This window comes from Aotus nancymaae, unplaced genomic scaffold (genome assembly GCF_030222135.1).
Source record: "Aotus nancymaae isolate 86718 unplaced genomic scaffold, 86718_ANA_hifiasm-v0.15.2.pri h1tg000020l, whole genome shotgun sequence".
Lineage (NCBI taxonomy): Eukaryota > Metazoa > Chordata > Mammalia > Primates > Aotidae > Aotus > Aotus nancymaae.
Genome location: NW_026988432.1, coordinates 15,668,410 through 15,681,731, shown reverse-complemented (window position 1 = coordinate 15,681,731; position 13,322 = coordinate 15,668,410). Strand labels below are relative to the sequence as shown.

The 13,322-nt window shown below is 36.3% G+C and overlaps 1 protein-coding gene across 9 annotated transcripts in view; it reads right to left on the bottom strand.

Moving 5' to 3' along the window:
* Window positions 1-13,322, bottom strand: part of PIGN (phosphatidylinositol glycan anchor biosynthesis class N) — a 145,721-nt gene that overhangs the window by 94,361 nt on the left and 38,038 nt on the right. For all 9 annotated transcript variants that reach the window (XM_064379069.1, XM_064379071.1, XM_064379076.1 and 6 more), the window contains 6 exons: window positions 12,991-13,121; window positions 11,887-12,003; window positions 9,243-9,283; window positions 6,431-6,490; window positions 4,995-5,087; window positions 3,941-3,996 (listed from right to left, as the gene is read on the bottom strand). In XM_064379069.1, the coding sequence (XP_064235139.1) occupies window positions 3,941-3,996; window positions 4,995-5,087; window positions 6,431-6,490; window positions 9,243-9,283; window positions 11,887-12,003; window positions 12,991-13,121 (498 nt within the window). The remainder of the gene's footprint in view (window positions 1-3,940; window positions 3,997-4,994; window positions 5,088-6,430; window positions 6,491-9,242; window positions 9,284-11,886; window positions 12,004-12,990; window positions 13,122-13,322) is intronic.

Below are 13,322 nucleotides of genomic sequence, written 5' to 3'. Positions count from 1 at the left end.
ACATTTTTACCTACCCTTTTGACGACCTTGGTTACTTTAATAATCTAATACCTAAACCTCTGACTAATTCAACTAAATATTAAATTCTCCATATTCCATTTCATGAAGACAATAGCACCGCTACTATTCCATGTACATTTCCTTCCCTCTCTGCCTTCCAACCTGTTAATTGCATTTGCACATTTTCAAGGCTGGTAACATTTGCATTCTACTCTGTAATCATAATTCATTCTTCCCTGCTTTGTCCAAGGATTGGGCTCTAAAAGCTGAAAACTAATATTTATATCATCACAACTATTTAAATACTGTTCACTAAAAAACAAAGTTTTATGCTACAATTAGATCTTCTCTATTTAGCGCCTTGATCCATGTGACAATGCTCAAATGAATTCCCTTTCTCATACTCCTAGCAACTGTTCAAAATCATGCCACATCTGAAGGTGCTTTACATTTGAAGCATACTTTCTTATAAAGTTTGAAATGTTTCTTTTTCCCTTAAGTTTCTGATTGCCATTGTCTTTTTGGTGGGAGGCGCATGAAGAAATGTATGCTTTCTATCTTTCCATGTATACTATCATGTCCTTAATTTCCTCCAGCTTCTTACTAATCCATCTATTACTTAAAATTCATTTTGTTTAGCTTGAGGTCTACTCACTTCCTATTCTAATTTAGAGAATCTGCCTCTCATTTGGACCATTCTTGTATAATTTAAGTTTTTTTGCTGCATTCTTCTTTTGAAATATTTTGTTAAATGTAAAAGTTACTTTTAATGCATCTGGTACACCTTTCTGCATTTTGCAAAGTTAATGCTGCTTTTGTTTTATAGGTGCAATAGTTCCTTAATATTTCAAGAATTTTAATGTTTTTAGGCTTGGTTCTGTTCCTTGAATTTCATATGCCTTCAAGAGTCCATTTCTCATGTTATCTTAGATCTTTTTGGTCATACTGCAGGCTTTTAGCAAGTGGTGATTTTTAGCCAGACAGGTCTACAGGCAGGGCTGGTCACTATGCTCCAGGGTGGGTGAGCCAGCACATGGAAATCAGCCATGCTGCCAGGCCCCCAGAGGACACAAAGCTAGTAGTACTTCTAAATACATATGTGCAGGCAGACACTGAACATCAAAGTAGGGGAAGTTTATGATCAGTTACCATGCCAAGTGGAAAAAGTGGGGGCAGTGTGTACCTGAACCCTTGCTGAAGAGTCCTTCCCTAAGTAGCCTTTCCTTTTTTCTTTACTTGTTTTTTTTTGAAACAGGGTCTCGCTCTGTTGCCCAGGCTGGAGTGCAGTGGTGGAATCTTGGCTCACTGCTGTAACCTCTGCCTCCCAGGTTCAAGCGACTCTCATGCTTCAGCCTCCCAAGTAGCTGGGATTACAGGGAGGTGCCACCATGGCTGGCTCATTTTTGTATTTTTTGGCAGAGACAGCGTTTTACCACATTGGCCAGGCTCCTAACCAGCCTTTCTAAAGTGGCTGATCTAAAGTAACCCTCACTTATTCTCACTTTCAACAGCCTGTATTTTCTTGATAAAATGAATTGATAATGTATTTCTTATTCACTTCTTTATTTGGTTATAGTTTGCCTGTGCTGCTACCGTGAAAATAAACCCTATGAATGCAAAGCCTTTGTCTATCCTGTTCACTGCTATATCCACAAAACACATACTATTTAATCAATATTTCTTGAAAAAGGTATAAACACTTACATATTCCTCAGAACCAATTCCATTAACAAATCTCAATTCTACTATATATAATAAAAGAAAATTAGAATTAGCATAAGAGATGCAAATAATATCCCAACGATACATTTAGAGTAATCAATTTTAGATGATTGTAACTTGCAAAATCCTAATTTCATTTTATTTTTACTCTCCTATACACACATAGAAACTCAAGTATACAGCTACATTATTCAGAGGGTAATACAATAAATACAGTATTTATGCCTTTCTTTTTCTTTTTTTTTGAGATGAAGTCTCTGTCGCCCAGGCTGGAGTGCAGTGGCGCGATCTTGGCTCACCGCAACCTCCGCCTCCCAGGCTCAAGCGATTCTCCTGCCTCAGCCTCCCGAGTAGCTGGAACTACAGATACCAGCCACCACACTCAGCTAATTTTTGTATTTTTAGTAGAGACAGGGTTTCACCATATTGACCAGGCTGGTCTTGAATTGCTGACCTTGTGATCTGCCCTCCTCGGCCTCCCAAAGTGCTGGGATTACAGGCATGAGCCACCGCACCCAAGTACCTTTCTAATTTATGAATATCACACTAGTCTAACATAAGTTGTCAAAAATAATGCCAGTGAAGTCATTCAATCACATCCTTAAAACTCATAGATAAAACAATTTCTATTTAATTGGTCAATAGCAAAATCCTTGCTAATTGAATGTGAACCTCAGAGATGTAAGCTCACATATACAGTCAGTAGTGCAGAGCCAGGTCTGTGACCCAGAGCTTCCCTTTCCTGATTCAAAGAAAACATCTTCCTGGACCTGGGACAGCAAAATACGCTGTTCACCATAGTCAGCTCTCTTCTTTGCCCATTGTGATAGTTAATACTGAGTATTAACTTGATTGAAGGATGCAAAGTATTGTTCCTGGGTGTGTCTGTGAAAGTATTGCCAAAGGAGATTAACTTTTGAGTCAGTGGAGTGGGAGAAGCAGACCCACTCTCAATCTGGGTGGGCACCATCTAATTAGCTGCCAGCACAGCTAGAATAAAGCAGGCAGAAGAACGTGTAATGGACAGACTTCCTGAGTTTTTCAGCCTCATTTTTCTCCTGTGTCAAATGCTAACTGCCCTTGAACATCAGACTCCGAATTCTTCAGTTTTTGGACTCCTGGACTTACACCGGTAGTTTGCTAGGGGCTCTCGGGCCTTTGGCCACACTGCACTGACAGCTTCCCTACTTTTGAGGTTTTGGGACTCAGACTGGCTTCCTTGCTCTTCATATTGCAGACAGCCTTTTCTGGGACATCACCTTGTGATCATGTGAGTCAATATTCCTTAATAAACTCCCCTTCATATATTCATCTACCCTATTACCTGTGCCCTCCAGAGAACTCTAATACACCCACCCAATAGGAGTTGACGTCTCCCAGAATTCTAGAGCCTCCTACATGTGTAACAGAGTCCACCACCACAATCTTTATTCCTTTTTTTTTTTTTTTAAGACAGGGTATCACTCTGTCACCCAGGCTAGAGTGCTGTGACATGATCTTGGCTTACTGCACCTCCACAACCCAGGTTCAAGCAATTCTCCTGCCTCAGCCACCCAAGTAGCTGGGACTACAGGCATGCACCACTATGCTAGGCTAATTTTTATATTTTTAGTAGATACAGGAATTCACCATGTTGCCCAGGCTGGTCTCGAACTACTGAGCTCAAAAGATCTGCCTGCCTCAGTCTCTCAAAGTGCTGGGATTACAGGCATGAGCCACCGCGCCCAGCCTATCTTTATTCTCATGGTTTCAAAATCTTCACAAGCAGCACACATTTTCTGAGATCCAAGCCCATCTTTATAATTAATTAACTGATATCTTCAAATGTAAGTTGAATTTAGTAACATTCATCTTTGTCTCTTAAACTAGTTCTTCTTTCAGTAAGCCATAGGTTACCAGCCTCTTCCTAATCAACCAAGCCAAGAACCAGGAAGTCACACTCTTTCCTGCCCCCACACCTTCCTAGTCAACACATCAAGCCCTTTGGAGTTCACCTCCTTAATATTTCTCATAGATCTCTCTATTCCCCGATCCCCTCTTCCAGCCATTCAAAGGTATCTAGCACCCAGCTCATTATTTAACAACAGTCATAGAAGAGGATTTCAATTTGGAGTTTACACTAATGCATACAGAAAGGCAAACTGTATAAGTAAACTAATCCTATCACTCAGTGAAAAATTATTTCCTTCAAGTTAATAAAAAAATGTAAGGGACTTACTTAAATGGTGCAAACAAAAATGGTAAAGTAGCTTCTTTTTTCTGAGTCATTTTCACCTGGGAACCAAGTATGAAAATATTATAAATGAGAAAAAAATTAATGAATTTCATTTTGAAATATAAACATCCACTAAAATGATTCTTTAGGGATGGTTAACCACTTTGAAAATAAATGGAATTTTATATTACTATATTGTTTCATAAATATTTAAACAAAAATTTAATAATTTCTATCTCAATAAGCTGAAAATTAAACATATCAATCTTGCAAAGTAACATACTGTAATGTAATTAAAACTGTACTTCCTTAACTCTGAAAACAAAACAAGCCAAACCGCTTATTCTTAAAAGCATTAAGAATAACAGAACGTTTTAGTAAAAGGGTCATGTCTTTAAATTTTTAAGGAATCTCATAATGTACATGGAATGACAAGAAATGTTGCAATCTCCAATACTACTTCTATGAGGCAAATTCTAACAGTTAAAAATTGACTTGCAGTCTTTGTAAGCATATGTGATAATCTTACATTCAGTGACACTCCTCAAAGAAATGTTATGCCCTCACACTGAGCCACAGAATCTACACTTCAGAAATGTGAAACACAAGTCAAATACATAAAATTTAAAGATAAATTATAGGGGCTAGGTGCGGTGGCTCACGCTTATAATCCCAGGACTTTGGGAGCCTGAGGCAGGTGGATCACGAGGTCAAGAGATCGAGACCATCCTGGTCAACATGGTGAAACCCCCGTCTCTACTAAAAATACAAAAATTAGCTGGGCATGGTGGTGTGCGCCTGTAGTCCCAGCTACTCGGGAGGCTGAGGCAGGAGAATTGCTTGAACCCAGGAGGCGGAGGTTGCGGTGAGCCGAGATTATGCCATTGCACTCCAGCCTGGGTAACAAGAGCAAAACTCCATCTCAAAGAAAAAAAAAAAAAAGAGAAATTATAGGAAATAGTTAAAACACAAAATCAAATATTTTCACTTAATATATTCAATTTTTAAATTGTAGTATTGTCCATTTTTATGTGTGCCTTTTCTATTTTTTTTTTACCTTGAACTGTTCAAGAATCTGTACTGCATTTGTAAACATGCTCTCTGCTTTGAAGAGATCAGTGTTGTTAAGATAATCCACAGGAAGGATTCCCTGCAAATAACAAACACTAGCTTATTGTTAGTATTAACATAGCTCAAGTTATTCTTACCAAAAAAAGCAGACTTAAAAACAATAAAGGTAAGGCATGTACAGACAAATAAGTAACTAAAATAGTTAAATGAAAAATCTTTTTTAAACTATAACTGAAAGATGCTCTATTATTTTTTCTCACAAAGTAGATGTATCAAGGTAAGCAAAGCAAGAAATGAATTAAATTCAGTAACACCTAGCATTGGTTGAGAGATTACTATGTGCTTGTCAGTGAACTCAGTGCTTCACACACAAAACACAATTACTACGGTGGGCTACAGCCAGCACACTTAAAATAAAAGACTTCAGACATATCAGAGTGTACTGGACATAGTAAGAGTAAGGACTATTCTGTTAAACTTTTGCACCATTATATATATACACACACACTATGACTGTCGGGGTCATATTACTCAGCATTCTGAGTTAAATAACATTATTTTTTAAGAGTACATTTGATTTTGAAGAGCTAGTAAGAGTTGCCGGTTGAAGTAGTTGTTTTTCAGCGTTTCAGTATCCAGGGCCCATTCTTAACAGCACTGCGATTTTCTGTTGAGAAATCTTGTCCATTAGATACAGAATGATAGGTTTATAATCCAGGGACTGCTGATTATAACCCAGGCTAGACCATCTGGAATTTGACTCTTGACAGTCAAGGGCCAGAAACTAAGGAACAATGCTACTCTACCCTCATGTCACTGCCCTGAGAACAGCTCTGTCATGGGATCATGGCTGTGGTTCCTTCTTTCAAGTCTTCAGATCTCCTGGTTCCTGATTATTTCCAAGCCTGGTTTTCAAGCACCACTTTGTTTCAGCAAGTCACTAATATATTTTCAATAATTTCCCTTTAAACTAACTCAGTTTTTGCTGCTTGTAACAAAAAAAATTACTATACATTTCTATCACTTATAACCAGAATACAAAAATATAAATTGTACACATTTTAGAAAATTAAAATATTTAAAGAAAAGCTATTTGGCTCATGTTCCTTGTTATAAAATATAATACACAAGCAATTATGAGGTATTGCATATTTAGATATAAATATACAGGAATATATAGTTTTAAATATAATCAAAGATTATATAAGCTGGAAGCAGTGGTACATGCTTGTAATCCCACCCACTTGGGAGGCTGAGATGGGAGGACTGCTTGAGCACAGAAGTTCAAGACCAGCCTGGGCAACATAGCAAGAACACATCTCAAAAACAAAAAAAATAATTCAGAAACACATAAAAAAGAGTACACTTTAATGTGCTAAATGTAAATATACTGAGAGTTGATAATAAAATTTTATTCCTTACCACTGAATTAAGAGGAAAGGGAACTCCAATAAGGGAAGTCATCAATGGTGCAATATCAGCCTACAAATAAAAAAGCTCAATTTTAAGAGGTCTATGGACATCAACAAAGAAATTAAATAATTTAATGCAACCATATTTTGGAATATAACCATAATATTTGTTATAATGAGTTATCTTCAAACATTTATTTAATCCAAAAAGATATTAATCTCTGAAAGTATCATTTGCTAGAGGTATATGAACTTATAAAGAAACATTTTGCAAAGAAACTACTAAAAGCCCTAAGTAAAACAAAAAAAACTTATCCTATTAGCTAAGAATCTGACCACTTTATGTAACAGTTTTTCAGTGTTATACAAAGGATGTCTTATCTAGATATAAAATGAATATCAAGAGTAAACTTTAACTGGAGAAATGTATATATTAACTAGAAAAAGAAAGTATCTACCAGAAGGTTTCACCAGCCAGTGATGTCCAGAAAAGACATAAACCACAGAAGAGACTCTAGTCGAAAGATCCCAAATACCATTTTGGATATCTCCCCTTCAAGTTCAATTTCTCTGAAGAGTTGTTCATGCTTTTTCTGTCTTCACTTCCTCACCTCCCCATCACTCCTCTGCCCACTGTAACTCACTTTGACCCTTTATCATTCCATAGACTGCTCTCTCTAAGAGAGCTAACAGGCCCATTTTCTAAATCTAAGTGACTATGTTTATATTAGTCCTTATAATTTTTCAGGCAATAAAGTGCTTGGAATTCAGAATGCCCAGTTTCAAATTCTCAGGCAGGTTTTTTAACCCTCCAATTGTTCAATTTTTTTAATCAGTTAAAAAAACAAATACAAGTTTTTCCCTTACAGAGTTATGCCTGGATTAAATGAGATAAAACTTATGAAGTACCTGGCATATAATAAGCCTGTGATAATGGTAGCTACAATTGTTGCTGGCATTCCTAGACCTCTCAGCAATATGGCAGAGGCCACTCCTTTCTTGGACTCAACACCCCACAGCTGAGTTTCCTTGATTTCACTGGCTCCTCCTTTTCAGATACTTTCTGTAGTCACTCACTTAAAGTCAGAATTCACCAAGTTTGTTCCCAGGCTCTCAATCTTTCTCACTTGCTACTATTCAGACCATCATTATCAAGTACCACCCTCCAGAAAACTGGAAATCTCCAAAGTCCTCCTAGTCACCTTTTCCCTTTCCCTCAGAATCCACTGTTGGCCACCTCTTATCTGTTCTCCACGCTGCAGCCAGGGGGATTCTTTCACACATAAAAAACCAGATCGTGTCTCTCTCTAGGCTTCAAACTCTTCAAGGATTCTTCAAGCTTTCAGAATTCAGTTCACAAGGCCCATTAGACCCTGAAGGGTCTGTGCCCCACTTCTTCTGCCTCACTACCCCATGATTTCTGTTGCTGTATAATGGCTTTCTTCAAGACCCTTTAATATACCACGTACTCTCTCACCAGAACTTGTTGCACATGCTTCCTCTACCTGAAAAGCCCTCCTCCTACTGCCTTGGCCTGCTAATTCATCAATATCAGTTCAATCCTCAACTTTTCAGGAAACCTTTGCTGACCACAGTCTACCACATATATCCACTTTACAGCTGCACAAATCTCTTTTGTAGTACTTACCATAGCTACAAGTTTACATGTATTTGTATAATAGACTGATTAGTATCTGCTCTTACCCCTAAAATATAAACTTCCCAGGACAGGGATTATGTCTGCCTTTACTCAACACTAAATTTCTACGCTTAGTACAGACATGAAACATACCACAGACACATCACTGTGTTAGTAGAAGGAAGGAATAGAAGAGATTCTCATTTGATGCAGATCTGAAGCAGGAGTGTTTGCCAACAGACTGACAGTTCAGAGAACAATAACTGAATCTATGTTCAATTGCTGATTATGATCTGGGCTGGCTATGAATAAGAGATGTTCTTGTTTTGTGATCTTCAAGTCATTCCTGTTTTTTTGACAGTGATTTTTAATTGCAAATTAATAAACTGCTATTCTGACTTTATATGTTCATGTTCATTTACTTGGGTAATATGCATCTATCCTGGGAGGAGATTATTCTTATTATGCTGAGAAGAAACAAGTTTCTGTAACCATAGGCCTGAAGTGAGACTCTAGACCTTGGTTTGTCCACCACAGTAAGGAATCTTAGCTTGTGTGGTGACCTGGAAGGCAAGATACTCCTGCCACTTCGGAAGCCATATTCGGATGATGCTATACCTTCTACAAGTACTGAAGATGACAAATCTGTGCTTCATATTTATATACAATGCTATTAGTCTAACTTTATCAGATTGGCTATACATTTTCCTCTACAGAAGGTTTCTAGCTGAGTAATTTATACTCTCATCACTTCTTTACCTGTTGCATTTGTAAGGCTGCTGGTTAGAAGCAAAGGTAAAATATGTGTTAACAAAGAAGAAAAGATAACTGACATACTATAGAAAATAAACCCATAATAGGAGCTTTAATAGATCTGTGCTTAAAGTAAGCAATACAACCATGGTAAGCAACCACAGAAATTTAACAGGCATGCAAATTTCAATTTACATAACAAATAAGTATCCAGTGTTATTTACAAGAAGTCTTTTATTTTCACTTGAAGTTTTGTTTATTTTGCCAGAAGAGAGATTAGTTGAGCTAAAATATTTGTGCTAAAATAATTCCCTTTAGTAACCGAAATATTTTGAAAAAGACTTTGTCAATATTATCTTTCATAGTTTTTGTCTAAACCTCTTATAGAAGACAAAATTAAATTTGAATGTAATTAAATTGAAAATGATACCTGACTGACATCTAGCCTCTTCCAGTTCTCCAATCTCCACTCTGAAATACAAAAGCAGACACAAGATTTGATGTTAAGATTTAAAAAAGAGTAAATCATTTTATTTTTAGGAGTGGCCAATATTTATGGAAAACATAAGTATTAGAAATGTCCATTTTAAGCCAAGGAATAAAAATCATGCTTGAAGGCAAAGGTGTATTTTTTTTAAAGAATTTTCTTAAAAATAACCAAAAAGTAAATATTTAGGGTTTCCTATGATGATTTATTAAGCTTTTTAAATGCTCATTTGGAAATAATTGTTTCAAAACATCAGAGGCTAAGGAAGCAAAGATGGAAGTAAAAAAGCGCAATGGTAACAACTGTCAGCATTGACAACTCATTACAATCCTGTTCTAGAGAGTTATTAAGGCAATTAATAGGAAGTTAATTAATTCAAGCTTCTCTTTTTTTCTGTGATGGCAGTTGCTTCCAAAACACTTAAAACTGTAGTTGTGATGTTCCTGTAGTTGCTAATCACAAATGTTAACAGAGTATACTGAGTTATTATTAAAATTGCCTTCAAAGAGAGCCTTATTCTTCCATCTTTGTATACATAAATTCAGAAATTGCATTAAACAGAAATCAAAACAAATGATTATGGGAGACCAAGTCTTGATTTAATGGCTTTAGGATATACTACCAAAAGAGTTCTAAGATATTTTTATGATAAAATTTCATTCAATAAGCTAATTAAAGTTTAAAAATATGTTTCTGACTCTATCAGTCAGCTGCCAAAAATTCACACTAATCAGTTGATGAAAAAATGCATATTCCCTTTCTTTAATATGTATGCTATTTAACACTCATGAGAAAAAATACGTTGCTTCTGTGATGATTCTTGAAATCATGTGATTCTAAAATATCAATTTAAGAAATCAAATGCCAAAATAAAGTTAAATCTTGTAAGTACAAACATACTATTTTCTCCGAAGTATAGACATACCCTACTTTCTATTTTGATCCAATCTCATCCATTTATCACAGAGCAGTTAGAAAGTTCTGTAGCTCATATGGCAAACGAATGCTGGCAATGCTCTGCCTAACAGTCTTTAACAATAGAGCACTGCCCTCAGAACATACTTCATGCTCTCCTTACCCAGGCTTTGGTGCCTCAAATGATCTACCTCTTGTTTTTCTCTCCAACCTCTCAACTCATTGTACTCTCCTCCTAGCTGACAGTGCCCAGCCATACCAGCCTTCCAGTTCTGTTCCTCGAACGAGCTAAGCTCTTTCTATTTCTTGCCTCTGCATTTGCTATTCCCTCTGCCTGGAACATTCCTGCCCTAACCTTCATTTGAATGGCTCCCTCTTATCCTAACTGTGAACAGACGTACTATTAGCCCACTATACAAAATGTATCCTACTCCATAAGGGAAACTTCTAGGGTACTGCAAATGTATGGCAAATCTGGGTGGAGATTACATGGTGTATATATGCATGTAAAATTCATAGTTATACATTTAAAACTAATGCATTTTGCCTCCTTTGCCAAGTGTCTTAATAAAAATGTGGGGGACTAGTCAGGTGTGGTACACACCTGTGGTTCCAGCTACTTGGGAGGCTGAGGCAGGAAGATTCTTGAGCCCAGGAGTTCCAGGCTGTAGTGAGCTACGATTGGACTGTGAACCTGTGAATAGCTACTACATTTCAAGTCCATTCCATTCCTTTAGAGACACAGCAAGAACCTGTGCCTAAGAAAACTGAGCAGGGCAGGGTGGAGAAGGGAGACTGGTCCTACCTCCTTTTCTATCACATCATCCTAATATTCTTCATAAAATTATTATAATCTGTAAGTTTTGTTTGTAATTGCTTTAATTCTCCTACTAGAATGTTAAGTTCTGAGAAAGCAAGGGCTATCTCGAAGATATGTAGTAGATGAACAAAAGGGTTCTCTAGCTTCTTTTTCTTTCATGCTTAAAATAAATCTGGAAACAATCATGACCATGAACTGGTTGCACTGTTCTGGCCCTTTGTCAATGACTCCTCTGTAGACCTGTGATTTGGCATGATGCTCTCCATTAGCACTGACAAACATATGAGAAATCACCCTCTGAAAAATGCACTATTACTTACTGCATACATGCTATTGAGTGCATTATTCACTGTGCTCTTCTGTCTTCATTAGGGCCTAGGGTTGAAATATCTCAGTACTACCTCTTGCTTTTTATCTAATGGATATATCTTGTAGGTACTGTGATTTTATAACTGATAGTATGTACTTTGCTTGGGTTGAAAAATCTCAATCAAATTTATTATTTACTTCAAAGAAACCTTACATTTCCTCTTATTTAATTTTTATTACTCTACCTCACATTCAAATTAATTAATAAATTAATAAAAGAACATGGAAAGTTCAGTTGATCAGTTTAGACATTTAGAAAGGTCTAGTTACTAGCAGTGGTGTGCTGGGAAGGGTTCAACAAATGGCTCTGTGAGAAGAGAAAAACCAGCAACCCCTTGTAGTGTTTGCATAGAAATAGTAATGGCACAAATGTGAAAATGAGAGATTTACAACTAAAATTTGAAAAGTGATTCCTTAAAAAATTAAATTTTGTTCTTATATTAAGAGGTTGTATTTATAAACACAGTAAAGAAATGCTTGTACCTTTCAAAAATACATCATCAAATTGCTGAGCTGATAATCTTTGGGGATACTTGATTCCAGCTCCCCAAGTGACTAAAGGAGTTAAAGTCTCTGAAGGATGACCAGCCCCATGGGAACCTACAAATAAGATAACAAGAATAACAACCTACAAAAAAGATAACAAACCTACAAATAAGATAAGAAGAAGAAGAAGACAAATATAGAAGAATTAACTTACAACTACATATTCTTAAAAATAGTTTGTTTTAAAGAGTTGGTCCATATATAGTTAATTCTAGTCACTACATTACCAAATGGTTACAATCTTTTATGACAATTAGTTTGACAATATTCCTATAAAGCAAGTTAGAGCAACAACAACAAACCGGCAAAAACTAAAACAAAAAACCAGAATGCCTGCTGAGTAACTATGGTTAAAAGAATGAAATAATAACAATAAGACATGGAAGAAATGTTGCTGCTACCAGAATAGCACTGCAGACAGAAAGAACAGAGAGCTCCTTCGGGTGGTTACCACCCAAGCTCGGGGCAAGCAGTAGAGACTAAGTCTGTTCTGGAGAGGATGGCAAGGTCTCTGGGTCATTTTCTTCCAGACGACCACTCTAGCAAGTGTAGCCAAAAGAAGTCCTATATAAAGTGGAACTCAACTTGCTAGAAATCTATATTGTACTTTGGGGACAAATCTCATCTTTGCTTTATTTTGTTCTCTGTGCACACACTGCATTTGCCTTGAGAATCTCACAGGGTGCACAGGTTTATCTGGGACAGAATTCTAGCAGCCCTCGGTCCCTCAGTAATACCACCTTAACATTAGTCCCTTTGCCATCATTTGCAGTTAATTCTCGGTAGATAAATAATAGTCACTTTTTATTTACTTCTCTATTTTTCTCTATTCTCATCTGTAAATGAGAATATATTCGCTTTTAGTTAGAGAAAATATTTTTATATAAGATCACTTGTTTTTTAACATTTTAAGCACATAATTATGTGGTAGACACTTGTATATAGCAAATCACCTAATCTTCTCATTATCATAAAATATTTGCAAGCTACATTTATCACTACTTTAATAGTAAAGTATATATCAATTAAAGACACACTAACCCCAGTCTGTCATTCCATGGTCAGAGGTAAAGACAAATGTTGTTTTCCCATCATTTCCATAGAAATGGTTAAACATAGAAACGATTTCTTTGACGCCATCATCAACTTTTTTAATATTGTCCTTGTAGTCCCTATTTATAAAGAAAACAGAAGAAAACATTAAATTTGGAGAGATCAAATTTATTTAACATGGACTCATTACGTTCAAAATCAGTTAACTTCTGAAATGCTTTTAGATTTCATCTTTAATGTTTTAAAATCAGAGCATTCTAGATTGTTGACATAATTTTTTTCTCCTTTTAATGAAGCAAAAGAACCTGAAATTGTTTTCA